Source organism: Cervus canadensis, chromosome 21 (assembly GCF_019320065.1).
Source record: "Cervus canadensis isolate Bull #8, Minnesota chromosome 21, ASM1932006v1, whole genome shotgun sequence".
NCBI classification, from domain to species: Eukaryota; Metazoa; Chordata; class Mammalia; order Artiodactyla; family Cervidae; genus Cervus; species Cervus canadensis.
In genome coordinates this window covers 413198-441167 of record NC_057406.1, presented here as the reverse complement: position 1 = coordinate 441167, position 27970 = coordinate 413198, and the positions used below count along the sequence as shown (strand labels likewise).

Genomic DNA, 27970 nt, shown 5'->3' with positions numbered 1-27970 from the left:
GCAGAATGAAAAAGACAACTGTATTCGATTTACAATTCACAAGATTTACAAAAAGGGTTGGGGTGGTCCTGGCAGACCCGCTCCTGGCCCCCCAGACCTGGGCAGGGCCTCCAGGTCAGCCTGTCTGACAGGCCGAGACCAGGACCACCCGTCTGCTGGGTCCCTTCTGGCCGCCTGGGCCTCGACGTCTGACGTCCAGCTTGACCTTTGAGGTGGGGCCTGCAGCACGGAGTCCCCGGAGTGCCGGCACCCCGCAGGGCAGGCCCGCGAGGCCAGCGAGGCATCGTACCGCTTCTCTGCCTCCGTCCGGGCGGGGCGGACGCACACAGTCCGGGCGCTGGGTCCCGGGGGCCGCAGGCACTCAGGCCCCGCCACTGGAGGCCGAACCCAGGTGTCTGAGGCGGCTGCTGGTGCTCGGGGAGGGGGCTGAGGCCTGACTGCCCCCAGCGGCCCAGCGTGGCACCGGGGCGTAAGGCACGTTTTTCGAATCACTCAGGAGACACACCGGATGCTGGTTCTTCGGGAGGGAGCTGGTGTTGGCGGCCCCCGGCTCTATTGCTCAGGGAAAGATGCTAACGTGGCTACAGACTTTGAGGGGGGGATCCCCCACCACACACACTCGGAAGCCCGGGGCTGCTCCTCTGCAGGAGAGAGAAGGGGTGAGTCCTGCCCGCCGGGCCCCGCCCCCCAGGGCTGCCCAGCACCTGGCCCCGTGCATCACACACCTGTGTCCCAGACTGTGATGCTGGAGGTTGGAGGTCAGAGGTCCGTGACTTTGTTCTCAAGCGCAGCTGCGATCTGCTGGAGCCGAAAGGCCAGCTGCATCTTCTGTGCGGCGGGGTCCTCCTCCAGGGCATTGATGATCTTGGTTGGGGGGTTGGGGGGGGCGGGTGACGTCAGACCACAGGCCAGGGGAGGGGGCGCCCGATGAGCGCTGCCGTCCCCAGGGAGGCCCGGCCCCCTACCTCGTCGTAGTACTTCTGCGTGTACTGGTAGAGCTGGTGCAAGGCCACGACGGTGTTCAGGGAGTCTGTGTGCGCCTGAAGGGCCGGGGCAGGGGCTGCATGACCCACGGGGGCCGGAGGCCGTGCCCCAGCGGGTGGGCAGATGCGCAGGGCCCCCCTCCAACCCCGTCACAACGCTTAGACACACAGCGTGCCAGGCACAGACGACTTCCCATCCATGCGGGCCCCAGGCAGGTGGGGCTGGCTCAGAGCTGCCCTCAGCTCCCCATGCGCCCCATGGCCCCTCGCCGGTGCCTCTCCAGGTCCTGTGAGCATGTCACCTGCCCCCCCAAGTGGGGCCTTCAGGCGAGGTAGGAGGCTAACCCTGGGGGGTGGGGCTCTCAGCCTGCGCCCCCCGTGCCCCCCTTACCCGGGAAATCTCTGCCAGGTGTGTGTTCATGTCCTGGTCGCTGACCTGCACCATCTGTCTGATCCCCTTGTAGTAGCTGCGGGGGAGAGAGTTACACAGGGTGGGGGGTACTGGAAGCGGGGGGCAGTGGTCCCCAGAGGTGGGCCCTCCTCCTGATCACCCGCACCACCCAGGGGCCCCACTGGGTGGGCGCTGAGGGTGGTCAGGCGGGGCCTCGCCTGGCGGGCGGATGTGCGGGACTTACTCCTCCACCATCTTCTTGTAGGTGGAGATCTCCTTGGCGTAGAGGAGCTTGTTGCTGGGAGAGTCCTGTGGGGATTGGAGCCAAGTGACACCCAGGCCAAGATGCCCAGAGAAAGCAGGGTGTGCGGAGGAAGGGGTCCCACAAGATAGCTGCCCTGCCCAGCCACAGACCTGATGGTGCTTTCGTCATTTTGTAATTTACAATAAAACTCACTCTTTCTCGTGGAAGGGGAAGGACGACAGGGTCCCTAACTGCCAGAGGGCCGCTCCCCATGGGGCCTCCCATCATGCCAGGGACCAGCACCTGTTTTCGTCCTGACCTCCAGCCCGCACGTGCAAACCCACACCCGAACTGACGCCCTCACCCCACCGCAGCCCGCTTCCCTGATGCCCCCAGTCCAGGCCCCACCCCGCCAGGCTGCCCACAGCTGCACGCACGCGGCTCAGCTTGTGCTCTGTGCGTGTGCAGGCGTCCATGAAGGTCTGTGCGATGACCGACAGGGAGGCGTCCACCACCTCGTGGACGTGCACGTCGAAGATGAAATGGGGGTTCTTGAGGATGTTTACCCAGAAGCGGAGCGGTAAACTGAGGCAGAACAACAGGGTGTGAGGAGGAGCCTCCGGGAGCAGGGCGGGCGGGCTGGGTGGGGCCGACTCCCCACCTGTTGGTCTTCCAGATGTGGATAGTGTCCTCATCCTTAATGTCATGCTTTTCTGCCTGCTCGTCCAGGAAGTCAAAGAAGTACTTGACCGCCGGTGGCACCGCATTCCCGGGCGCCAACACGCTCTGGAAGAAGTTGTCCACGAACTGCTGCAGCGTGCCCTGCGGGGCGGGACAGGGCTCAGCACGGCAGGGTGGTGCGGGCAGGAGGGCCGGGCCTGCCGCCCACACGGCCCCCGAGGCCCACCTTGACGGACAGCAGGCGGGTCAGGTAGATCTCGGTGATGGCCTTGGTGCGCTCCTTCTCCTTGACGCTGCCGCGCTTGCACTTGCCCTCATCCACCTCGTCCGCGGGCCTCACCAGGTGCCACACGCGGTTCTCCTCCTCCAGGAGGGCGTGGCCTGTGGGGGGCGGGTGCTGATGGACGACCAGAGCCCAGGGCTGGGGTCCCAGCACCGGGTGGACCCTGGTTCAGGACCTCCAGGGGCCAGAAGGGGCCAGACGAGGGGGAAGGGACTCACGCTCCCCAGGCAGGTCCTGCTGGCTGTCCTCAGGCTGCTGGGAGACCCCCACTTTGGACAGGATGAGAGTGGCTCCGTCCCGGACCTGGGGAACAGGGACGTGAGGGCCGGCCCCGCACCCCGCCCTCCGCGGGCTCTGCCTCTGCCACACTCACGTTGTAATGCATCAGTGTGTTGACACGCCGCCACCGGCCCTCCCGCTGAGAGGTCAGGTCCAGGTCTGACAGGATCTGGGCTGTGGATCCGGGACGCCACTCTGTGGGACGACACAGCCCAGTTCCAGGGACCCATCCCAGCCCCCGCCCCCACCTCCCAGCCCGCCTCCCTCTTGTCACATGCCCGCCCCCCCACCCTGGCTGACCGGGAGCACACAGCCCGGCTCCAGGGACCCCAGCCCAGCCCAGCCCACCCGGCCCAGCCTCCCTCTCGCCACCCGCCCACCCCCCGCCCCAGCCGACCAGGCTTCTCCGGGCACAGAGCCAAGCCTCCAGGGATGGGGCTCACCAAGGACCACGCTGTCAGCCTTGGGCCAGCGGGAGCAAGGCTGTGTGCGGTACACCTGGTCGATGATCTTCTCCTTGACCTGGGAGATGGTGTCACAGTTGAGGACCTTGACCGGCACCGCATCGACCCCTTCATCCTGGACGATCACGCTCACCGTCTGCCGGGGGCACAGAACAGAGGACCAGCTGGGGAGGGGCCCTCGCCCTTGCTCGCCCCAAACTGGAAGCAAGCTTGGGCCTCCTGCTGATGGCAACCTCTCTGGTGGAGGAGAAGGGGCGGAGCGTCCTGAGCCCCGACAGTACCCGGACCTCACCTTTACCTGCACTGTGGCTCAGCAGGACAGACAACAGGGGGCTGAGGCTGCTCACGCACAGCTATGACGCCACACACAGGTAATCACAGGAGCACACGTCACACACCGCCTCCCCACACACACATTTACCACCACACACCTGGTGTGCCGGGCCCCACACGTGCCTGCAGCAGCCTGGGGCTGTGGCCCTTAGAGCCCCTCTCCAGGGATCCAGGACCCAAGCCCCTCCCTGGGCAGGGGTGGGCCCAGCACAGGGGATGGGTGCTAATGTAAGTCCGTGAAGGAAGCAAGTGGTATCCAGTTTCTGGTTCTGAGGCTGGCCCGGAACCTGGCCCCGGGGGCTCACCAGGGGTGTGTACTCCACGTCATCCCCCAGCAGCCCCGTGTCGTTGAGGGTGTACTTGGCTTTCTTCTGCACGGCGTCCACGGGACCCTTCTCCACCTGATGCTTGATGGCCTTGAAGAGCTTGTACAGTGGCTCCCCTGCACTGTCCTGGAGCAAAGCATGGTGGCTGAGCCAGGGGTGGGGCTGACCGAGCCAGTGTGGGAAGCAGAGCCAGCCAGATGGAGCTGGGCCCCAGGGAGGTGGGCACTGGAGGGTTCCAGCACCACCTCGCCCCTCCCCCACCCCCTGGCAGAGCCGGGTGGGACCCACCTTGAGATACTGGTACAGGCAGATAGACATCCAATTAGACAGCATTCTCTCCACCACTGTCTCAGACCTGGAGGTGCAGAAAAGCTTTGTACAAGGGACCCGCTAGGGCCCCGAGGATCAGCTGGCTCTTCCAGGTACCCAGGCCAGGTATGGCAGCCCAGACTCCATCCACGTCCCGGGTCTCCATCTCCTGCAGTGACGAATCTCCCAGGTCCCTCAGGGAGGGCATTTCATCACCCACCCCACGCGACAGTGCTGACCACATGGAGGAGCAGAGACCACCTGCTAGCAACAACGCCCCCCTCTGCCCTCCTCACTAGCCCTGGCTACACCTGCTGGCCAACCAGGTGCCTGGACGAGCCTGTGCGCCCCGCTGCACCCCGACGCCAGGCGGGCACCCGCCCTGCCCCACACACCTGCGCAGCATCAGCTTGGGATTCTTGGCCACCACGTACTGCTCCATGAGCTCCAGGAAGAGCGTCCGCATGATGTCGGTGTAGTACTCCAGCTTCCCGTGCAGCGCCACGGTCAGCAGCGACGCAAAGTAGACCTTGGCGCGGGCCGAGAACTCCCGCTGGTTCTCCAGGGTGTGGATGAACTAAAGCGCAGTCTGGTCAGAGCCCCGCCCCCAGAGGCCCCGCCCACACAGCGGCCCCGCCCACGCACACAGGGACTGCCTCCTCCCCGCCCACACTCAAAGGCCCCGCCCCCCAAGGGACCGCCTCCTCCCCGCCCACACTCAAAGGCCCCGCCCCCGGCCCCCGCTCACATTGATGAGGAAGCACTTGCTGTTGAGCAGGTTGGAGAACTGGTAGAGCGCCTGCTCCACCACCGGCCGCCGAGACTCGGGGATGTCTAGCTTGCCCGTGATCATCACGTCCTTGTCGCCATCCTTGGAGGGCAGGAAGAAGACGCGGTCGGTGTAGGTCTTATAGTCCAACACGGGGATGCCTGCCTCGTGCACGTCGTTGGTCTGGTCTTCCATCTCAATCATCAGATCTGCAACGGGGTACGGGTAAGGCACGCGTGGTCGTAGCTGGCCACCCGCCCCCCTCTGCCCGCCCCCGGAGACCCCCTCTCCCAGAACCTGGCCCCAGAGCCCTGCCCTCCCAGGACCCGCCCCCGAGCTCCCCCTCTCCCAGGACCCGCCCAGAGCCCTACCCGTGAACTCTTTTTTGCAGCGGTCCCGCACACTCTCCTCCAGGCCCTCCAGCTGGGACTTGATCTTCTCGTACTCGCGCTCCGCCTGCTGGCTCTTCCTCCTGGGAGCACAGGGAAGCTCGTGGGACCCGGCCTAGGTGGTGCTGGCTGGTGGGTGTGGCCGAGGGGTGGAGGCTGGCTCACCAGTAGCAGTAGACAGACACGGCGATGACAGCCACCATGGGCCCGATGACCAGCGGCAGGATGAGGCTGAGAGGCACGTCGCTCGCACGCGTGTCATACTCCACTCGGCCCAGCACCCACTCCCGCGAGCCGAACTTCACCTGCGTGGGGACGGATTCAGCAAGGACCAGGGGGGCCGCAAAGACACCCCTGCGCGCCCTTCAGCCGCGCCGCCCACATGCACGATCCCGCGCCCCCCTGCCGCGCCGCCCTCACGCACGATGAACTCTGGCAGGTTGTGGGCCGTGTCTCGCTTCTGCCTCCGCTTGGGAGGCGGCTGCACCTCTGGGGGCTCACAGTACAGATCCGTCTCCGTCAGCGTCTTCATGATGCAGCGCTCGGCGCCCACGAAGGCTTCTGCCTCGTGAATGGTCATGGCCTTGTTCAGATTGGTGCCCTGAGGTGGGCAGCGGCGTCACAGTGACCATCAGGGCATCTGAGGCCCCAACCAGCTCAGGCCAGGCCTTGGGCTGCTCCCTGCCCGCACCGCTCAGAACCTGCCCCCCGGGGCTGCGCTGGTCCTCACCCGCGCGTGAATGAGCTTGTTGACCTGCTTCTTGACACCCCCGGTGAAGTTCTCGAAGGTGGGGTCGGCAACGTACTCAAAGGCACCAGCCTCCGTCCTGAGCAGGGCTTGGTGTCCGTCCATCCGGATGAGTGCAGTGAGGTTGTAGGCCTCGGGCTCGTCGGGGACGGCCGGGGACAGGAACACGACCTTGGAGTCATTGTAGAACACGTACTCCGTGCCCACGACCTAAGGGCCGAGGCAGGACCTTCAGGCCACCTGGCACAGGTGGCATCCGGCCCTGGCCTGTACCAGCAGCGGGCACCAGGACTGACCGTCAGGGGCTGCAGCGGTCCGGTCTCCCGCCGCTGTCTCCAGGACTGCAAGGGCTCGGCTATGACCACCATGGCGAACCTCTGGATCAGGCTGAAGCCCTGTCCTGTGACGTTGATGCTCCGGCCACCACTGGAGGACGGGGAGGAGACAGTGCCAGAGTGGGCACACCGGGCAAGGCAAGTGCCCTGCAAGGCCATGTCCCTGACCCCACCCACCACGACCTGGGATGTACTTCTGCAAGGCAGAAGCTGTGTCCAGAGCACCCGACTGAGCGCTGCCACCCTGCACTGTCGGGGGGCAGGGAGGCTGTCCACCGGGGTGTCTGGGGGAGGGACCTGGGGGACAGGGGTGCTCTGGAGGCCTCCTCCTGTCACCCTGACCTGCATCTGCCAATCCTCACGAGGCTGGTGGGAACAGAGCGCCTGGGAAACAGCTGGACGGGGTGGGTGTGGGGGCACCTGCCTCCGAGGGCCCCCTCTCACACCTGACGAAGCTCCGCAGTGGCTCGAAGGCCCGCAGTACTGGATTCTCACGGTAGGTGAAGGTGATGCCAGGGCTGGGCACTTCGGAGCCCCCGTAGTAAACCTTCAGGGCCAGCTCTCCCGGAACCGACTGGGGGCCAGTGACACATTGAAGCTGTGCCCCAAACTGTGTTCTGGAGGTATGAGAGCCGGTCAGCGTCAGCCCTGCCCGGGGACCACCCCAGGCCCAGGCCAGTGGGTCCACTGCCCCCTCCAGGACGGACACAGGGTCATGGCCAGAGGGCCCTCACCCTGTCCCCAGGACCAGGGGAGACCAGTATTTGGCGACCTGTGGGTGACACCCACACGTTACAAGGGACGTCATTGAGGGTCACTCTCACGTCTTCCTCAGAGCCCGTGTCCAGGTGGGTGCCGTTGATGGTCAGCGTGGTGCCGCCCGCCTGCGGCCCCTGCTTGGGCTCCACACTGCGGGGCTGGGGCTGCTGGAAGAGGGGCAGGGCATCTGGCTCAGGGCTGGGCGGGGACGCAGCCCCTCCGCCCAGTTCGGGCCTCCCCTGGGCCACAAACACTGTCAGGAGGCCCCCAGACCTCACCCACATCTGTGCTGACCTGCCAGGTGCTTACCTGGTAGGTGAAGAGGACGTCAGGAGGCGAATGGCCAAGCTTCCCATTGACGTCCACCTCCACGCCGCCTGTGAAGGGCGCCTCTGCAGCCTCGATGGTGCACACAATCCTGCATGGGTGGCAGGCAGGTGGGCACACGCTGTGGGTGTGCAAGGCCTGGGCACCCACTCACACCTGGACCGTGTCTTCCCTCTCCACGCCCCCCAGTCCCCAGGCCCCCCCAGGACAGGGCCGAGTCCAGCCCTGGGAGTCCAGGTCATGGGCTGCCCACTCACCGGGTGGACACAGAGTACCGTTCTGGCTCAAAGGCACAGTTCTGGCCAGCCACGGTGACCCTCTTCACATCGTCTGCTCTGACCCCCAAGTTTGACCCAAGGATGGTGATGCGGATGCCTCCGCCCAATGGGCCGGTCTCAGGCTGGATCTGAAATTGGCAGAGCCAGGCTGACCTGGGGGTCCCAGGCCGGCGGGACCAGAGCTCTCCTGCAGGTGAGGGGGCAGGGGGCTCACCCTGGTGACGACGGGTGGCGGGCACTCGGAGGTGGCATTGCTGCACAGGGCCTCGTACACACAGCGGCTCTGCCCGCTGCACCACACGCAGCGGTAGGCGGGGTCAGCGGCCAGGCACAGGCTGCAGTCGCTGCGGCCGAAGGAGCAGTTGTAGAGGGTCACTGCAGAGGGAGAAGCCGGCTGTTGGCAGGGCCGTGCTGCTTCCCGTGCCCGTCTGCCCGCCCGCCCGCCTACCTTGGAGCCGGCTGTCAACATTCTTGCCGGAGGATTTGACGTACAGGTGCAGGGGCAGTGTCTCGTTGGCGTCGTGCATCAGCTAGGGGCACACGGGGACACACTGCACCCCCTGCTCCCACGAGGTCCCCGACGGCCATGACCATGTGTCCCCGCATGGCGGAGGGTGATTCCCATTCCAGGGAGCCGGGGGACACGGGGACGCCCCGAGGCTGCACCTGCCTGCCGCCTGCTTCCTCAGCAGGGTGGTGTGGTGGGCCTGGACCCCCGACCCCTCAAGGTTGGTGCTGTTCAGTCTCACAGTCGTGTCTGACTCTGTGCGACCCCATGGACTGCAACACGCCAGGCCTCCCTGTCCTTCACCATCTCCCAGAGCCCACTCACACCTGTGTCTGCTGAGCTGAGCTGCCTCCACGGGGCTGGCCCTTGGGGTCCACCAACCCGGCCCACCCACCCCGGGAGGTGTACCTTTGGGGTCCGAAAAGAGAAGGTTCCTGGCTCCTGGGTGCTGACTGACGCCTCAAACTTGAGCAGGTCACTGCCCACAAGCAGTGGAGAGCCCTGCCAGACAGGCCAGTCAGGACACCCCAGCCGGGCCACCCCACCCCACCCCGGGCCCCAGAGCCCACCGTCCCACACAGCTCCCGGGCTGCCAGGCTGCCCCCGCCCAAGGGACACTCGGCCACACCATGGTCCCCACCTGGGCCCACAGCCTGCTCCCTCCTGAGCAGCACTCGCTGCCCGCCTCCTAAACCCTAAACCCGCGCGGCCTGTCCAAATGCCCCCCATCCTCCCAGGCCCCTCCCTCACATGCTGGGCCCTGAGCACAGAAGCCCAGGGCGCCGGGGTCTGCAGGGGGCGGGCCCAGAGTAAGCCCCGCCCCCAAGCCCTGGCCCGCAGGACCCCCACCTGCACCGTGTCCAGGTTCTTGCCCTGGAAGGTCACGTCCGTCTCGTGGTTCACGGGGATGACCAGCGGGCTGGGGTTCAGGAACTGGGGGCAGTCGTCCTCCTGGGGAGGGGGAGTGGTCAGGGTCTGCCCTGCTGCGGCTGAGCAGCCGGGCCCCCCAGTGGCCCCAGGCCCCTCACCATGTGGGCGCTGACGACGCCGTCCTCAGGGCCGGGCGAGGCCTGCTGACACGCGTGCTCGCGCAGCACCCACTGGCAGGTCCAGCGATTGCTGGCACAGGAGATGCACCTGGAAGAGGGGGCGGTGAGGGGCGTGGGGGCCGCAGCGGGGCCGGGGGCAGGCGGGGGAGCCACTCACGGCAGGTTCTCCTGCAGGCTCATGGCCTCCTGGCAGTCATAGAAGGGGTACCGGTGGGAAGTCAGAAAGACGTTGCCGCGTTTGAAGAGGAGCTTGACTGTCACGGCCACGTGATCTGCGGAGGGACAGCGTCGGGCGGGGCTGCAGGCGAAGCTGGCCCGTAGGGGACAGGAAGCTGGAACTGGGCCTCCCTCCGCCCCAAGCCCGCCTTGCATCAGAGTCTCCCACAGGAGGCCACATGCAGAGACCCTGACTGGAGCCGGCCCCGAGGGCTCAGTTGGGCCTCTATCAGATCCCGGCTCAGGTATCGCTCTGCCCCCCACCGCGCCCTGAACTGCCAGCCGTCTTTCTGTCCCTGCAGGCGTCGAGGGCCGTGGTTCCCTTGTGTCTGGGGCAGAGCACTTGCCAGGTCCCAGCCACGTCACTGCACAGGCCCTGCCTTCACCATGAGCCGGCTTCCACCGCCCCACGTGCTCACGGGACAGGCTCGGCGCCAGGCCTGGCCTCCAGGGACAGCCTCACAGGTCTAAGCTGGCTGGGGCAGGGAGGGAGGGGCGGGTGCCCAGCACACATTCCCTGCATGCCGCCTGGCCAGGGTGCGGCCCTGGGGTCTCAATGGGCACCCCAGGGCCGGTCGGGGGTGGGGAGCCTGGGGTCTCAGTGGGCACCCCGGGGCCGGTCAGGGGTGGGCAGCCAGGGCCGGGCTCGCTGGGCAGCCTAGGGTCAGTCGGGGGTGGGCAGCCTGGGGTCTCAGTGGGCACCCCGGGCCTGGGCTTGGCGGGCGGCAGCAGGTGCCTCACCCTGGCCAGGCGGCGTGCGGGGGAGGCTGCTCCTGCTTGGCGAGTTGCAGACCACGGTGCCCTCCTGCAGGCGTGCGGGGTGAGGCGGCGATCCTCCAAAGAGGCACAGCAGCGTGTCGTCGTCGCTCAGGGCCGGGAGGGGGCTGACAGTCAGCTGCACCTGGGAAAGGGCCGCGCCGCTCATGCCAGGATGCTTCGGCCCCGACCTGGCGTGCGGGCCACCTCCCGGCCCAGCCCCACCCGGGGCACCTGTCCCCTGCTTGGCTCTCTGGCCGCCCTCCTGAATGTGGACCCCTACCCCCTGGAAAGCCCTCTAGAACCCAACTCCGTTTCCCCTGCATGGGACCCCCTTGGGTCACTCCTGGGTCTGCCCTGGATTCTCAGGGGCACCCCAGGTCACAGGGGACCCCACGAAGGATGGAGTCCCTGTGCCCAGGCCCGCACCCACAGCCAGGAGCACAGCCCTGTATGGGCCTCTAGTCGTCTCCACAACCTGGGTCAGGAGCAGCCTTGCCTCCACCCCGGCCCGCCCCACTCACCTCCCCCTGGGTCTGGCGGCTCATGTTCTGCGGGTGGGCCCCAGTGATGGCCACGCAGGACTCGTTGCGGCTCCACAGCCAGTGGCCACTCTCGTCAGCCCGGGGGCACTCTGCCTTCCTGGTGCAGCTACAAGGGCGGGGGGCAGCCTTAGCCTGGCACCTGTCAGCCCCTGGGCCGGGGCAGGGCTGGACCCCCGGATTCAGGGCGGGGCTGAGCCCCCGGCACTCACCGGCCCTCAACGACGCACCAGCCACAGTAGGGGTCCTGTGAGCTGTGGCAGTGAGTGCAGCTGGAGAAGCTTGTACACTCCTGCACGAGAAGCCGGAACACCTGGGGGCACCCGGGCAGCGAGCATGACTCCAGACATCAGCCAGAGAGGAGCCCCCCAGACAATGATGCCTGGCTGCACCGGCTCAACCCCACCTTTCCCCACTAAGCCTCAGGAGCCTCAACACCGACGCAAGGCTGAGCAGGGACGGCTCCCGGCAGCCCAGAGGCTAGACTCGCCCGGGATCAGCTGGCGCCGGGTTCCAAGGAGCCAGGGGAGCCTTAGTTACAGCACCTCCCCGGTGCCTGTTGCATCAGCGCCCAAGAGGCTGTGGGACTTGGCCCATCTGAGCTCACAGGAGCGGCCCCTCAGCCTGACTTGCCCTTGGGAAGGCCCACTTTGAGCACTGATCCTCTGGTCAGATGGGCCAGAGAGAAACAGAAAGGACAGAAACAGTTTCGAAGGTGGGAAAGGTGCTCAGAGACATTGTCAGGGCCCGAGAAGAGGGCTGGCCCCTCCCACGCCACTCAGCCCCTCTCCAGGCCCTGGACCCCCGAGGGCCCTCCTCCGGGCCCCACGGGCCCACCTTGTCCTGGGTCATGGCGTACAGGCTGGCCCGGTCTGCAGCCAGCACCAGGTCTCTCTTGATTCTCTTGTTGATCTCCACGAGGACGGCGCCGTACTCCGTGGAGCTGCCGTCTGGGGCGAAGTACACCTAGGGCACGAGCGCAGGTACAGGTGAGGGTGGGGGTCTTGTGTGCTGAGGACCCCTCCAGGAGCCGCCTGCCCCAGCCCTGGACCTCACCTTGAGGACCCGGCCATCCGAGGTGCCCAGAAAGGCGATGGTGTGGCCGTTCTCGGTGGTCACGGTCACGGCCGTCAGGTTCAGGCCTCCACGGTGCAGCACGGCCTTGGCCGAGAGGCCGTTGCGGCTGCCCAGCGGGTAGGGCAAGTGCTCCGAGCCACAAGGGAAACTCTCGCTGGCACCCTGCAGACCGTGGCGTCAACACCTGCCTGAGGCCTCTCCCCCACGATGGCCCCCAGCACTCAGGGCCACACACATGCCCCAGAACCAGCCTGGGCACACAAGGCCCCCGCGTGCTCACCGCCCCAAGCCCCCACCCCTGGTGCACCCGACACCTGGGAGAAGCGGCACCCACGTGGGTGTTCACGCTGACCTGCCCGTGGAGACACCACACATGCACACACGGCCCTCCCACCAGGTGGCATGTGGACACATGTCAAGCAGGGCCACGCACAGACCCACCCACGTGTGGCCCAAGCCCATGTGAGAACTCTGAGGCCACATACCGACACATGGCCGCCACACTGGATGTCGCCGTGGAAGGGCTTGTAGAAGATGTCACGGGCCACCTCGCGCGCACCCGTGTAGCAGGCGTCGCGGTTGGCCTCCATCTTGCGGTGGACCTCGTCCAGCGGGAACAGGCAGAGGCCAGTCCGAGGCCCCCCGCCGCCCCGGCCATCCGTGCTGAAGACTGCGTAGAGCACCCCGTTGGAGCCCGGCCGGTCCACCGAGGCTGCCAGGCAGGTGCCGAAGGGGGGGACCTGGGCGTCGCCGGGGTCCAGGCAGCTCAGGTCTACCTCTAGGTAGGAGTAGTAGAAGGGGTCCTGCTTGCACATGCGTGCCAGCAGCGTGCGGTTCCGGGCTGGGTGCTTGTCCTGCTGGTTGAAGACGAAGAAGACATAGGGGCCGTCCTCGAAGGCGGCCACGAACTGCTGTGTGTTGGAGGACATGTAGCCGGCCTTGTAGGTGGCGTGATCTGTGTAGGCCTCGAAAGCCTCCCGGCCCTCGGTCCGGTCCAGCAGGCGGGTGCTCACGATGACCCCGTTGTCGTGCGGCCCGTTGCCCTTGCCCACGAACAGCAGGCACTCGTCGCCGGGGCCCGCGGCGCTGACCAGCCCCACGGTGGCCACGCTCTCGTCATTGCTGGCCACAAAGGACTTCTCGCCACTGCCATCCTCATAGAAGAGGCGCGTGGAAATGTTGCCCAGGGCGCGCAGGGCGCAGATGCCCTTGAAGAGGCTGCCGCACTCCACCAGGCGGCTCCGGGGAGGATCCAGCAGCAGCAGCTGGTTGACGTTGTCGGTCAGCACGGCCTCATGGCACTGGCTCACCTCGATTGGAGGCGTGCACTTCTTGTTGTCCAGGGCTGGGCCCGTGGCCGCCCGCTGCTCCAGCTGCAGGTCGGCACTCAGCTGGTAGAGCATGTTCACTGCCCCCACGTACACCATGCCTGATGCCTCGTCCACCACCAGGTGGTTCAGCTCCGTCTCGCTGCGGAAGAAGTCTAGCTTGCGGGGCCGCAGGCTCACACTCGTGCCCGCCAGGCCCAGGAGGGTCAGGGCCCAGAGCTGCAGCGCCATTGCCCCCGTACCCTGCAGGAAGAGAGGAGGGTCAGGGCTACCCCGGCCTGGAGGACCCACCCACCCTGTTCCTGATGCTGCCCAGCCAGAGGCCCACTCCCTTACCTGCCTTCCTGCCCCTCTGGCCAGACACACCCACTCTCAACTCCAAGGAGATCGTCTCTCAACCCTCCTCAAGACGACCACCCTGTGACCTAACCTCTGACGGGCCAGGCTACAGCTCCAGGCCTGGGTGTGGCTGGCCGCCCCCAGAGGACTGCGCCCTGGCCTTTGCCCCCAGGTTTCCAGAGAACCTTCAGGCCCACCTCAAGGCAACAGAGCACCTCCTCCAAGAAGTCTCCCGGGCACTCACATCCCATAACCCCACAGCGCAGGTTATCTGAGAGGCACCACCCCCAGACGGCACTCCCCAGAGCACAGACCCGAGCTGACAGGCCCTGAACATGCAAACAGAGGGCCACACACCTGTTCTGCGCCTGACTCTCACCACACAGTGTGATCCGACCAGAAACAGTGGAGCCACTGAGACTGTAGCCCGGCCTGCCTCCCTGACACCGCCCCCCACCCCCCCAGAGCCCACAGCAGTCTAGTCACCCAGCCTGTGCCCTGCTGGGGAGACCCTCAGGTCTCTGAGAGGGGGACCCCAGAGTCAAGAGGGCGGTGCTGCGTGTGGGCTATAGCAGGCCACGTCAGTGTGCGGTATCTACTTGAGCACACGCCCCTGTGTGTGTACGCAGGCCCGTTCACGTGTCCATGTGCATGAGGGCCAAGCTCAGGGTTGCCAACATGCAGGTCTCTCCCGGTTTGGAGTGGTCCAGCACCTCCCCACCTCAGGGACTCTGATTACAATCTTGAGAGTCTCTGCCACCAGCCCCTCAGGCTGCCCTTTCTCAATCTGTGTCCCATCCCTCATCCCTGGACCCCTGACATCTGCCCCGAGGATTTCTGTGCCTGGTAAGACGTTTAGGGCAGCCCCGTCCGTGCCCACAGCGTCAAAGGGAGACAGGGCCCTGGCCTCCCAGACTTCCCACAGCAGCCGCTGCGGCCACCTTCAACACCACTTCCCTGGACACACTCATTCACTCAAGAAATGACTACTTTTGTTCTCTCCTGCGACAGCCCTCCTTGCCTGCCCTGCCCCTGCCTCCTCCGGGAGAAAGAAAGCTAGCTGCTCCGTGGCCAGGGGAGACGTTTCTCTGGGGCACTGGCTTTGGGCAAAGCTGTGTTGACTGGAAAAGTTTGGCTTCCTCTCATGGACCCTGTGACTATTACACAGAAACAAGCCGACTTCCTTCTTTCCCTGGGTCACTAGGAACCCCCCCCCCCAAAACGGCCAGGCTGTGGCTGCCCCCCCCCCCCATCCCGCAGCGGCCCTGGGCCACTGGGAAGCCCCCCCCTCCCCCCCTCCCCGGCCAGGTTGTGGTTGGTCTCCATCCCTTTGTTCCCGTCTCCACCACGTCCCCTGGAGGAGGCTTAGCGGAGAAGAACCAGGTGACAAAGCCTGCTCATCCCAGAGTCATGGGGGAGCGGGGTGCCGGCGGGTCCCGGCTGGGGAGGGGGCCCCGCGGCGAGACAGCGGCCCCAGGGAGGAGGCCCTGCTCTGAAGCGCTCCCGCCCCGCCCCCGGCCTCCTGAAGAGCTGCTGGGAGAGGAGCCATCCACAGGCCGACGGGACGATATCGCAGGGGAGACAGCAGGGACCCGGGAAGGGGGCGGAGGTGGCCCAAGAGGAGGCGGAGGGCGGGGCAGCCAGGGTGACCGGGCCGCGCGGAGACCATGGGGCTGGGGAGGAGCGGGAAGATTCCGCAGGCCCGCCCGGAGCACAGGCCCGACCAGCGCACAGTCGGGTCTGGCTCGGCGGGCCGGCGAGCCCGCGGGGGGGAACAGGACGCCCCGGAGGCCCCCCAGACGTGGGGCTGGGCCACCCGCCAGTCCAGGGACGCAAGGGGCCGGGCGCTCGGGCGCCCGCTGGTGCTGCCCTCAGGTCCGGGGGCGGGCGGCCCGGCTGGAGGCCCCGCCCCGCCGCCCCTCCCCAGCCGCCCCGCCCCGCTGGCTGGCAGGTCGCGGCCCAAAGTCCGCTCGGCGGCGCCGCGCGGGCTGGGGCCGCCCAGGGCTTCTGCTGGTCCGCACCCCCGCCCGGCCCCGCTCACCCGCGTCCCCGCGTCGCCGCCGCCGCGACCCCGGCCCCGCTTGGCTTTGGCTCCGGCTGCGGCTCCGGCCACGGCCGGCAGCAGCGGGCGGGGAATGAATGGAATGTTCCCCGAGCCCAGGGAGGGAGCGAGCGGGCGGGCGGGGGCGGGCCGGCCGGCGGGGGAGGAGCTGCGGCCGGAGCTGAAGCCGGAGCCGCCCCTGGGAGCAGGGCCCCCGGTGTCCAGGCCCCTCTGCCCATCGGCAAGCCCGCGGAGGACTTGAACCCAGAACAAACCGATCGGGCACAACGCCCACTCCCCCATACGCTCTCTCGCCCCCCCCCCCCCACCTCGGTCCCAGGAGATGGGAGGGTCACAGAGCCTAAACCGAATGCTCTGGTCGCCTTCTGGTTAGTGCCCACTTGACAGCCCCTGGGGCAGGGGCCCTGGGGCTGCTACACCAGAAGTGCTGGATGAAGGCGCTGTGTGCCCTCACCCAGTGGACCAGATCCTGCTGCTGACTCCCAGGGGCCCAGACGCTGGGCTGTTTCCCCCCACACTGCCCCCCCCACCGCCCGCCCCCCGGAGGCCAGGCCAGACCTGGGCTCCCTGCCAGCCCCAGCAGCCCTCTGGGCGGCGGGCAGAGTGAGCCCCTCTCGAGAGCCCAGGTCGTGCGGTGTCACAGGAGGGGCTGGGACTCCAGGCGGCAGCTCCCTCCACTTCCTGGACAAACAAAAGCCTCAGGTGACCTGCCTGGCCAGGCCCAGGAGCAAAGGGTGACCCACCTGACCAGAAGCCATGCTCGGGCCGCCGCACCGGAGGCGCCAGGCGCAGCCGGCAAAGCTCCCTGCGGCTGGTGTTCCCGGAACGGGCGCTTCCTGTTTTGAAGGCGGCCCGGGACCCCTGCTTGCTCACCGGGGCAGCGGGGATTTCCTCAGGGGCACCAGACGCCTCTTCCTGGCCGAAGTCCGGAGGTGCACTTCCAAGAAGTCCACAGCTCCAGCCTGCTGCCAGCCCGGAAGGCGTCTGGACGTGTGCCCCCCGCTCCAGGCCCGATTCCCAGAAGGCCGCGCTGCAGTCAGTGCCCAGCAGCCCTCCAGGCTCCCTGCAGAGCCCACCCTCCCACGCGATCCTGCCAGTAGCTCCCACAACAGGGCACCTGGTTTTGGGCAGACGTGTGCCCGCTGGGCCTGGCCAGACAAGACCCATGGGGACACCTCACTCTGTCACCGCGTGGCCGTGGCCCCCACTACCTTCCCCAGCTTGCGCTAGCCCCCACTCACCCAGGCTTCAGTGGTCCGGCTCAGTCTCTGCTCCAGGTCGGCATTGAGGTTCTCTAGGAAGCAAAGGAGAGACGGTGGTCTCACGACAAGCCTGGCCCCTGCCTCCACATCTGGGGTGCAAGGAGCAGCCCATGGGGCCCCAGCTGGCCTCTGCTGTCCTGGAGGAAACTCTCAGCCTCCTGCCTCCTCCATCCCATCTTCAGCCCTGCCCAGACACTGGCCTCCCAACCCCCTGCCCAGACACTGGCCTCCCAACCCCCAGCCCAGCACCCCCGTGCACATAGGTCCACTTGGTGTGTATGCCTGCATGCCCCTCCAGCTTCTGCTCAAAAAGGCAGAGAAGGGAATTCCCTGGCTGTGTAGTGGTTAGGGCTCTGCACTTTCATTGATGAGGGGCTGGGTTCAGTCCTCCATTGGGGGAACTAAGATCCTGCAAGGTACATACATTACTTTCATTAAAACTAAAATTGTTTTCTGAAAAACATGCACACACAACTCTGCAATTCTCCTTACTAGATATGTGACTTTGCACAAGTTACTTAAGTTCTCTGAGTCTCATTTCCCCATCTGTGAAGAGAAGACAGCCATAGTGACTAACCCTAGCGGTTTGTAACAACTAAAGGATTTGGGCCTGAAAAGCCTGTCACATTGTAGCACTCAAAAAGCTGCGACTGTATCCTCTCCTTCAGGATAAACACTGCCTGTGTATCACAGGGAGGACCTGGTCAAGGATACTTCTCAGCAGGGAAGTATGTAACCGGAGGACCCTGAGAACCCACGGTGCTGGTGAAGATGGGTGGTCCGTGTGGACCCTGATGGAGCCCAGACCTGTTGAGGACAGCTGTGGTGCAGAATTCCAGGCATCTCCATCCATGGGGGTTGATACAGACACCCAAGAGTTTAATTGAGAAGTTCTAGAAGACTACATCCAAACTGAAAGTCATGGTGAAGCCTTGAGGCAGGGAGGAGGGGGCTGAGACAGTAAAGCAGCTTCATTTGCCACTTTTAGAAAACATTTTTACAAGATTATATTGAGTATGCACATGCTACTGGTCTACTGAATCCCACCCCACCATGGCCACAGACCACTGGCTCCCTGTCTGGCTTACCAGCAGCATGCCCCCAGGCACCTCATTCCTGAGCCAGACAGCCCCCAAATGTGGGGACCAACACTGTGAAGAGGGCCCAGGGCTGAAAGGACCCCCCGCAGGTCTGAGGGAGACCAGCAGGGGCAAGGCCTGTGGGGGGGGGGCACCACACCTGTCACTTGGGGCAGGAAACCCCTCTGGCGTCCTCAGCCCCCAGCTAAGCAGGGAAGGGCTAACCAGAAAGAGGAGCTCAGAGTCCAGGTATGCGGTGAAGGTGCCCAGGCAGCCTTTGTGAAAGGGACAAAGGCCACTCCGCAGGCAAGCTCAGTGCCAAAGCAAAGGGCGTCCGGACGGTGGAGCCTCATGAGAGGGCTGGGCTGGGCCGGGCCTCGAGGCTGAGGCTTAACACGGGGTCCACAGCCCCGGGGCGGAGCATGCAGGCCTGCCTTTGAAGGGACGTCACGCTGGCCTCCGTGTGCCCGGGGCCTGCTCCCTCTGCCTGGCATGGCCGAGTCCCCAGCCCCAGCCCTCCACCTGCCCAGGTCCCGGGGCGGGCGGGGGGGTGGTGATTGTGTGCTGGAGGCGAGGCCAAGGGACGCTGACCTCTTCCAAGGGACCCCTTCTTCCTAAGCCCACATACCCAGCCGCCACCTCAGCCCTCGAGGGACCTGCACCAAGGGGCCCACTGTGGCAGACCCCCTCGGACTCTCCTGGAGGCGGTCCTCGGATTTCTCCTCCCGACAGCAGGAGCCCCCAGCCCACACTTCCTTCAGAAGGAAACCTGGACACCTCCCTTCCGCTTGGCCCCCAGCTGCCCCATCATGTCCACCCTGCCTCCAACTGGCAGCCCCTGCTCACTCCTGCCATCTCAGATGAAGGCCCCTTTGCTGAACGCCCACAGGTCTGAGGCCCTGGGTGACCCCCGCCACAGTCTCACACACCCAATGCCGCTGCCCAGTCCCTTTTGACCTGGGTTATACGGGCCATGGACAACATCACACTGCGCCTTAGTTTCGCTGTGAGGTACGCAGGGTGATGACAGAACCAACCCAAGTGTGAGGCCTGGAGGTGTAAGTGAATCTGTGCCTGGAGGAGGGGTTCAGGGTGACACCGCGATGCCACCGTGTCTCTGCTTTTGCCGTCCCCCTGGAAAACGCCTACCCACCCCCCAGAAGCCGGAGACGCCCAGCCTGACCCGGCCCTGCAGGACTGTCGCTCACCCACCATGGCCCACAGTCTTCACTGATGGGCCAGTGAGCAAGGACTAAACACAGGATCCGGCCCGGTGGGCGCCTCCGGGTCTCAGCCCTGTGATCCAGGATGGGGGTGACACACGGCAGAGGAGGCTGAACATGCACGTGCCCCCAGAGCTGGTGCCGAGGCCCCCCCGCACCCAGCGGGCTCCCCAAGGCTCCCCCTTGGGTTCCTTTCTTTTAAGCAGCAGCCTCATGCCCTGCTCCCCCACCAGAAAAATGCAAACAGCAGGTGCTCACTGGGCAGAGCAGGGATCCCACCCCAGGCTAGGGGCCCCTGCAGCCCTGGCCCCCAGGAGGAGGGCCCTGGGGCGCAGGCTGGCCCTCCCGGTCACTATCATCACGCAAAACTGATGCAGGGACGTCTCAGCACTGAGGTCAGAACAACGCAGAACAGCCAGGTCTGCGGGGGGGGCCCTTGGCAGCTGTGGGCTCGGGCAGGGGACCCAGGTTCGGCCGACTGGGAGAAGGGGCTGTTCAGACAGAGGCTCAGGCCCAGGTGGGGACGCTCGGAGATGGTGGGGGCGGGGGTCAGCCTTAGCACCGCGCAGCGGGCACTCGGGACCCCCAGGGCCGAGGGGGGCTGAGGAGTCAACCCCTGGCGGAGCTCGGGGCCGTGAGTCACTCCCCAGACCCTAGGAGGGCCGGGAGGTAGCGGGGGCAGCGGTCCGGCCAGGGGCGCCGCCCCTCCCCCGCCGGGCAGCTGGCGGCGGGGAACCCGCCTGCGTTCCGCTCCCGCGACGAAAATGCAAATCTGCAATTAGCCCGGAGCGCGAAACAAATCAGAGGAAACAAAACCAGCGCTACGCCGGCAAATCTGAGCCTCCGCTGTTTTCAAAACAAGAGCGGGGAGTGGGCGCGCGCTGGGCGGGGTAGTGTCGCGGCACCCGGGCCAGGGCTAGAGGAGCCCCGGCCGGCCCGCCGCGCGCCCCGGGGCCGGGTCAGAGTTCAGTCGGGGAAGCGGGGCGCGGCCCCGATGGGGAGGAGCGGCCCGGTCTTGCAACCCCGGGCGGCCCGGAGCCGGCGCGGCGCCCGCGGACCACCCCTCCCGAGGCCCCGCCCGTGCCCCGCGCCCCCGGGGCCGCACCTGGGCCTCTTGACAGGGCTCCCCGGGGCCCCGGGGCTCGCGGTCGCAGGGAGCCTGACCTCCAGTCGCGATGACGGCGGCGGCGGCGGCCACGTGGTCCCAGGGACCCGTACCCAAGGAGCCTGGCGGGAGTCAGGCTGTCCTCCGTCGGCCAGGGCGCGATGCGCTGCCCCGCCGGCCCCAGGCCCAGGCCCCCGCGATCCGCTGTCGGCCAGTTACCCACCGCGGCCCCAGTGCCGCCTGCGTGACTCCACACCCCACCCCAACCAGACTCACCGGGCAAAGGCCGAGCGATCGGCAGACACCTCCGAGCGGGGGCGGGCCGGGGCCTGGCTGACGTCTAGCAGGAGCCTTGCGTCAGCGCCGGGAGAGCCTCCCGAGGGACCCTCCCAGGTGTAGGGTGTCACCTCCCCCTCCCCACCCGCCCAGCTCCCAGCCGCTCCTCTCCTCCCAGCGGGGGCTGAGGGAGACTGAGCAGCCGCCCCTGCAGCTGGGGCTCTGGGGCCCAGCAGGAAAGTCACCCCTGCCCGGAGGCCAGAGGTCAGAGGCTCAGGACCCAAGGCCAAGGTGAGGAGGTGCAGAGAAGCCCTGGGGCTCTCACTGCTGCCTGCCTGAGGGGTCTCCCGGCCCGCTCCCCACCCCCCCCACCCCCGATCCTGTGGGCCTCCCCCAAGCTGAGGCCTGAGCCTCCCACTGCAGCCGCCTCCGAGCACCCCTCCGCCTTCGACTGAGGTCACCCTCGCCGGGGTCTTGCGTCCTGCCCTGAACCTCAGGCACTGCTGCGGCTCCCTGGGCAAAGCCCCAGGGTGGGTGCTGCCCTGGGCTGATCCCATGCTGTTGGCCCCAGTCACCGCCTCACCCTGCGGCCGCCTAACCCTGACCCCTTGGAGAGAAGGCTTAGGCGAACACCATTTCAATGAATTGTTGTTATTCAAGAATACAAGCCAGGCCCTGCCAGCAGCCCACAGCCTCCTGGGCCTCCCAGGCCCTCAGTGCAGAAGGTGGGGTTTAGTGGGGCCTGGCGCCCATGCGCTCCACCATGCTGCACTGCCCTCCTCCTGGCGGCCCTCCTGAGTGCCAGCCGCCCATGTCCCACCTGGACTCGGTTGGGCCCTGATTTCCCCTCAGGCTTGCCCACATCCCTCCTCTGCAGAGCCGCGCCCCCCAGAACACCTTGCAGCTTAATGCCTCTGTCAGTTTCCCTGTGCTCACGGGGACCCCCAGATGGGCCCGCAGACCTGCCCCATCTGCTCAGCCTGAAGCCCCCAAGCGCTTGCTGTGTGCCGGGGACAGGGGGACGAGCCTCCTCGCCCCAGGGCCCAGGAGGCCCTGGCCCACAGCGGCCTCAGGCCACACCTGGTGCACGGATGCACGGCGTTGGCACTCAGGCAAGTGTGGAGACCCCCGCCAGTGGGCAGCTGGTCACGGCTGGGCTGAGAGGGACAGGAAGTGGAGGGGTGGTGTGGGCTGGGCTGGCTGGCAGAGGGAGGGCGCTGCAGGGCCTCGAAGCACAGAGGGGTCAGGGAGGGCCCAGCCACCCCGACTCCTGAGGGGCTCCTATGTGAGGCACCGCACCCCTGTCCCCCCAGCAAGCAGGGAGGCTGGAGCTGTGCGGAGGGCGCGGGGCCCGGCACGGCAGGCACAGCCACTGGCACTGATGTCTGATGCCCACCCCCTTTCCAGGCTGGCCCCCGCAGCTGGTGGGGTGCTGCTGGCGGGGCTGCCTGAGGCTCACAGCGGCTACAGCTGGCCCAGGCCAGGCCCGGCCCAGGGCCCCTTCTCAGGCCCTGTGCAGGGGCGGGAGCAAGGCTTGGGGGCGGACGGGTGAGGGCCCAGTGAGCAAGGAGCAGGCAAGGCCTGTAATCTGCCTGTCAGTCTGTCAGCGCCTCGGCGGCCACCCTAACCCCACCTCCTGCATCACGGCCGAACCCCACAATTAGCCTGGGGCACCGCGCCAGGCCGGCGTGCCAGCCACCCCCCACACACCCGTGAGCCCTCTCGTGCAAGCGCACATCTGGGATGCCGAAGGGGGTCCCACCCCTCCGCCCAGGGTGTTTGCGGGACCAAGAGCCCCAGATCCGACCACTTGGGCTGGGGGCGTCTCGGGCAGCCCCAGCTCAGCATTGGCCCAGGGCGCCCAGAAGGGCAGAGAGGCCTGGCGGAACCAGGCAGGCCTGGAGCTGGCCCCGGGGACCCTCTGTGGGAAGGGGGCACTGGGCCCTCTGCGCTGGCTGCAGGGGCCGCGGGGTCGGGGCCTCGTAGGGCTGGAGGGTCTGGAGTCCAGGCTGCGGGGGGGGGGGGGGGGCAGTGGACCGGCCCAGGGTCAGGCTCTGGCAGGGCAGAGGCACCGGGAGTTTCCAGCGAGGAAACGCCCCAGCTCAGGCTGAGGCTGGGTGCTGAGGGGGACTCCGCAGGTGCCAGGGAGCAGCGGGGCAGCCAGGACTCGGGGGGGGGGGGAGGCACCAGGCCTCCCTGTGACAGCACACCCTGGAAGTGGCCCCCAGCCTCTGGGGCGAGGCCCCGCACCCACCTGGCTCAGGGCTGGCTTGGTTCGGCCTGGAGCTGCCACCCACAGGGCCGGGGCCGAGGGTCCCTGCGGGAAGCGTTGCCAGGTCTCCCCCTCTGGCTCCTCCTTGGCCACCCGTCCCTCATCCTGACCTCCCTCCCTGGGTCCTGAGATGGCCACAGTGGCCCCCAGATCCGGCCTGACGCCAGGACGGGGGAGGTCCCGCCCCTCACATCCCCCGGCCAGCCTGGGGAAAGACTCGAAGGCTGAGGGGGAGCTGGGGGCCACGCAGGGCCCCTCACTGTGACCAGCTGCCCTCGCCCCTGCCACCTCGCCCAGGGAGGCTTGACTGCTTCTCCCACCGCGGGGTGCACGCAGGGCAGCGGCCACCTTCCCGGGGTGGGCATTGGCTTCCCGCAGCAGCGTCCTGGGCTCGGCCCTTCTCCAAAGCAGGCCTGGCTCTAAAATAGCCCGGGGAGAGGGTGGGGGCAGGACCCCACACTCAGGCCGGAGCCCACAGCGCTTAGTGGTCCAGGAACTCACCCCCGGGGCCCCGCCAGCCCTTCCCAGCCCCTCCATCTCGCCACTCCTCCTCCAGGATGGACCCTCGGGTCCCACCTGTCAGGGCTGCTCCGGGGCCCCTCCGGCAGCCAAGGACCCAGGCTGCATGTCCGGCTGCGACCGCCGACTCCTGGAGACCCCTCAGCCTTCAGCGGCCAGCTTGGGACTGGGCAGGGGGCCTGGAGGAAGCCGAAGGGGCCCCACGGCCAAGCCCCCATCAGCCCAGCGCCTGTGCCCTGCAAGGCAGCAGGCTGGCCCAGCGGCCCCAGACGAGGGCAGAAGGCCAGCGGCCAGAACTGTCCCTGCCTTGGGGGCAGAGGGCCCTGCCCCTGTGCTGTGTTGACACAGGTGGCCCTCTGCAGAGCTGACATCAAACTTCTTTCCTCTTTCTTCCTCTTCCTGAGCAGGGGCTTGAGCTGGCCCCACGTCAGGCACAGAGGTCTGAGCTCAGCGCGGTGCCCCTCCTCCCGGGCCCCCAGGGGAACTGCTGGCCACCTGCGCTGAGCAGCCACGTCTCCACACCCGGAAGAGTCAAGTCTGGGGCGGGGCTGATGCCAGCACCGGGGTCAGAACCTGGGTGACACCCAAAGACCTCACTCGCTCCCCCCGTGCCCAGGCCCGGCCTGCATGCGAGACAATTTTAGAGGATGGGCCCGGTTTTAGAGGTCTCATGATCTCAGGGGCTGAGGACGTGGGCACCAGGCCGACCCTCTCCCAGGTGCCCCGCCCCATCCCAGGAGCGCACCTCCTCTGCCCAGCCCACAGGGTGGAGAGTTGCCAGTGGTGGGGAGCCGGTCTCTGAGTGAGGTGGCCCGGAGCTGCAGAGGGGCACCAGAGAGGCCCAGAGGGCAGAAAACAGGACCCCAGTGCCAGGGGAGGGGGCAGCCCTGGGCTCCTCCCTGGGACCAGAGGGGCAGGCCTGCGGGTGTGCCCACGGTCACTCTGGGCTCCACCTATTGTCACGGGTGTGTGAATACTACAGACGCGAACCGAGTTAGGATGCGCTGGCTTCGGCGCTGCGGGCAGGACAGCAGGCCCTGCCCTGCCCTTCAGACGAGCAGCTGTGCCCTGGTCTGGCTGGGGGGCCCAGGAGAGGGCAGGGCTCCTGCCTGGTCAGCTGGGGGACCGAGGTCCTCAAAGCCTCAGGGACAGAGAGGAGCAGAAACCCACAAGAGGATATGAAATCAGGGAAGGGAAAAACCACAAAGGGGCCACATGCGGCAGAGGGAGAAGAGGGAAATGGAGTGCCTCTCCCAGCCCCGCGCACCCCGGTGTCCCCCACCAATTACGGGCCACCAGCAGCCCAGTCCGTCCTGTAATTTGAAACCAAAGATGTTTAAAGGCCCCACCCACCTCACCCCAAACACAAATAGCCATTAGCCTCAGGGGGAGGGACTCGTCCAGCCCCCACAAGAACTAGAGACTGGCCCCTGTGAAACTGCGCCCACCTCAGCGAGCCAGCTCGAGGCTGGAAGACCAGCCCGCTTCGGCTTTCGACAGGTCTGATGGCTCCTTTCCTCCCCTGACTGCTTCCCACACCCTTGTCTGGAACAGGCTCTGGACACAAGAGGGTCTCAGCAGAGAGGAAAAGCCTGTCCCCCCACCCAGGAAGCCAAGGCAGGAGGCTGTGCCTGTTGTGGCAGAAAAAAGGCCCAAGACCTGACATGAGTGAGGACTCCCTGCTCGCAGGACAGCTCCGGGACGGAGGGCCTGGTGTCGCAGCGCGGATCTGCCCGGACCAGGCCAGGGGCCACGTGGGGAGGCGCCGAAGCCACAGCCAGTCCCACGCCCAGTGTCCCCGAGCACCACCAGCTTGGCCCCTGCAATGTGAGTCCAAAGCAGGGAAGAGAGCACGATGCTCCAGGAACGGCCCAGGTCCCAGGACGGCTCACGGCCGGTAACCAAGCTGTCCCGGGGGCGGAAGGGCATATGCCATATGGAACTTCCCCAGGCTGCCGCCCCCCGCCAGCCTTCCAATCCAATCTCTTCTGCTTCACTCGCCTGGGCTGTGGCCAGGCCCCTGGGCTGAAGTCCTCCAGCCCAGCTGCTTGCTTTGCCTCCCAGTATGGACTCTCCAGGGGCTGCTGGGGGTGCGGCTGCAGGCAAGCCCACAGGGACCCTGCAGGCCACGTGAAGGGCAGCAGCCCAGTCAGCTCCTGGCGGGCCCCTCCCCTGGGGCACCCCTCCCCTGGGACGGACTGACAGGTGGGGACATGGGGGCGGGGGCCAGGAGGTCGGAGGGGCTTTAGGCAAGGATGCCCCCTCACTGCTGGTCGATGGGCCAGTCAGGAGGCGGGATAATGGTCAGAGATCTGGCCCTGGGGAACCCCAGCGCTCCACCCGCTCCAGGCAGCCCAGGTCACGGCCCTGCCTGCCCCGCCACCCGGGACACACTGCACCAGCGCCAGGTGTGAGTAACAAGCCCAAGGTGTGTCCCTGAACGGGGTGCGGGAGGCAGCCTCACAGGGCCCGGGGCCACGGTGCTGAGCCCTCCAGAGGTGGGGGGGGGGGTCTCCTGGCGGGGTCGCTGCCCCGGGGCCCTGAGACCAGAGGCCCGGGACCCCTCCTGGCCCATGGCCTCCCCCAGAGAACCCGGGCGCACCCCAGGCTGGCTTGGCGGGCCTGCTGGGGCGTTCTCCAGGCCGGGGTGACGCAGCCCCTCCCACCCCGCCCCCGACCGGCCGAGCAGCCGCGGAAGGTGCTGGAGCTGCCCAGACTTGCCTGTCCCCTCCCTCCTGGGGCTCTCAGCCCACGGCCCCGGAAGTGGATCTCTCTCCCACGGCTGCAGCCTCCCCCCTTGGGGTGGCTGGACAAGGCTGGATAATCCAAAATAATTCCTTCTTGGCAGGCGGCCGGCGGGGGGTGGGGGACTTGAATTCCAAACCCTTGTTTTTCTCTGCAACTTCCCTCCTCTCTTGGGGAGAGGAGCCCCGGGCCAGACCTCAAGCCTCCCCCACCGTCAGATGAAAGTGGGCCACCAATAGGTGTGTTGGGAAGAGGTGACAAGCTCAGATCTGCTGAAACCACCTGCTTGTTTTCAATCTTCTCCGGGAATTCCTAAAAGCTGACACGCCACAAAACATCCTCAGCAGCTCGGCCAGGCCGACGCTGACCGTGCCCTCCTAGGGACCCTCGCCTCAGAGCAGAGGACCGGCAGCCCCTGCCCCAACTGTTCAACTCTGGGGCTCCCTGCCCTATGCCAGGGTAACATCCAAGTATGGGGTCGGGCTGGGCCCCCACCTCTGGGGGCCTTGTTCTCCCGTCTCCCAGGGCCCAGCCTGGACGTGTGGGGGGACACAGGGGGTGAGGTTAAGCGTGAAAGGGGCTCCCCAGGGCAGGCTCAGGCCCAGAGGGCCCTCCAAGCTTCAGAACATTCCACTGGCTTTGGGGTCGAGCTTCACCCTCAGTCCTGACCCCCCACCACAGCCCCAGAGCCCATCGAGACCCCTTCCTTTCTCCAAGTTGGCTGGGAAGAGGAGCCCAGTGACGTGGCAGGAAACTCTGAAGCCCTTGAGCTCAAGGACCCTCCTCAAATCTTACAGGCAACCTGAGCACAGAATGGTGGGAAAGGCCCATCTAGGAGGGCTTCCCGCAGGCGGAGGCACATAGAGTGGCAGGGTCCCGGCAGTGAGTACAGAGACTTTCTGGGTCCCAGAGTGTCCACCCAAACATCAAGACAACAAGCACCAGGAACCGCGGGGGCCGGCGGCACGGTGAAGCAGCTGGGGCGCCAGGCCGCCCTCCTCCCAACCCGGAACCTGCACCCGCCTTCCACCCAGGCAGGTGCAGACAGGGGCGCCCAGGTGGCCCTGTCTCATGCCCTCCTCACCAGGCCCGGGGGCGTGGGAGCCGCTAAGGTCTGACCGCGGGCCCAGCCCCTGGGGAGAGCTCCGGCTCTGCCACTCGGGAACGAGGCTGGGTGGGCGCGGGCCTGGAACTCTTGCACAGCCAGGGCCGACCTCCGCCCTGTGCACGGATCTCGGTGATCGGAGGGCTGGGGGGGCAGGAGCACGGAGTGTCGGGAACCACAGCAGCTCCGGAGGGGCGCGGGCTGCGGGAGAGGGCGCGGCGCCCAGCTTGCGACCCTCGGCCCGGCCGCCCCCGGCGCCGCGGGCCTCGCCCACCGCCTGAAAGAGCGCGAGGCGGGAGGGGCCCTGCCCCGGCTGCCGGGACGGACCGACAGCGGCCGAGGCCCCGGTCGCCCTCCGCGGGGCGGCTGCCTCCCAGATCCCCGCGTTCCGAGCGCCGCAGGCCAGGGCCAAGCGGCGCTGACGACGAAGCCCGCCCCGGCCCGGCGGTCCGCGGGCGCGGGGCCCCGTCCCCGTACCTGCTCGTTTGCCGCGGAGGCTCGATGGCGCCAGGGCCGCGATCGGCGCAGCGCTGCGGCCCGCGCGGCTGCCATGGAGACGGGCCTTTGTGTGGCCGAGGAGGGGCCGGAGCGCGCGGGAGCAGCGGCCCC

The 27970-nt window shown here is 67.1% G+C and overlaps 1 protein-coding gene across 8 annotated transcripts; it reads right to left on the bottom strand.

Annotated features, from left to right (window-relative positions):
* Nucleotide 1: 1 nt before the first annotated feature.
* PLXNB2 (plexin B2) lies at nt 2–27970 on the bottom strand. 8 transcript variants are annotated; one of them, XM_043440652.1, is made up of 38 exons: nt 27839–27970; nt 17017–17069; nt 12532–13617; nt 12026–12208; nt 11807–11935; nt 11182–11282; nt 10952–11078; nt 10413–10572; nt 9613–9727; nt 9435–9543; nt 9256–9357; nt 8815–8907; nt 8347–8428; nt 8113–8273; nt 7878–8026; nt 7603–7711; nt 7324–7460; nt 6981–7151; nt 6496–6625; nt 6182–6409; nt 5876–6052; nt 5617–5756; nt 5434–5534; nt 5042–5271; nt 4689–4870; nt 4273–4339; nt 3964–4110; nt 3305–3461; nt 2956–3056; nt 2801–2885; nt 2526–2680; nt 2280–2440; nt 2056–2203; nt 1619–1683; nt 1375–1450; nt 966–1040; nt 726–864; nt 2–641 (listed from the first exon to the last, which is right to left on the bottom strand). In XM_043440652.1, exons 3-37 carry the CDS (start codon nt 13603–13605, stop codon nt 760–762), a joined length of 5532 nt encoding a protein of 1843 aa, XP_043296587.1. In that variant the 5' UTR covers nt 13606–13617; nt 17017–17069; nt 27839–27970; the 3' UTR covers nt 2–641; nt 726–759. The 8 variants fall into 8 exon arrangements, with proteins under 8 accessions (XP_043296587.1, XP_043296592.1, XP_043296591.1 ...); XM_043440657.1 differs by lacking the exon at nt 27839–27970 and adding an exon at nt 27341–27356; XM_043440656.1 differs by lacking the exon at nt 27839–27970 and adding an exon at nt 27052–27067.

Excerpts from the sequence above, each read along its gene's own strand:
- PLXNB2 (XM_043440651.1), bottom strand. Across the intron at positions 9,358-9,434 it reads GCGTCGTCAGCGCCCACATG|GAGGACGACTGCCCCCAGTT; the intron begins GTGAGGGGCCTG and ends CCCCCTCCCCAG. Across the intron at positions 2,886-2,955 it reads ACACACTGATGCATTACAAC|GTCCGGGACGGAGCCACTCT; the intron begins GTGAGTGTGGCA and ends CCTGTTCCCCAG.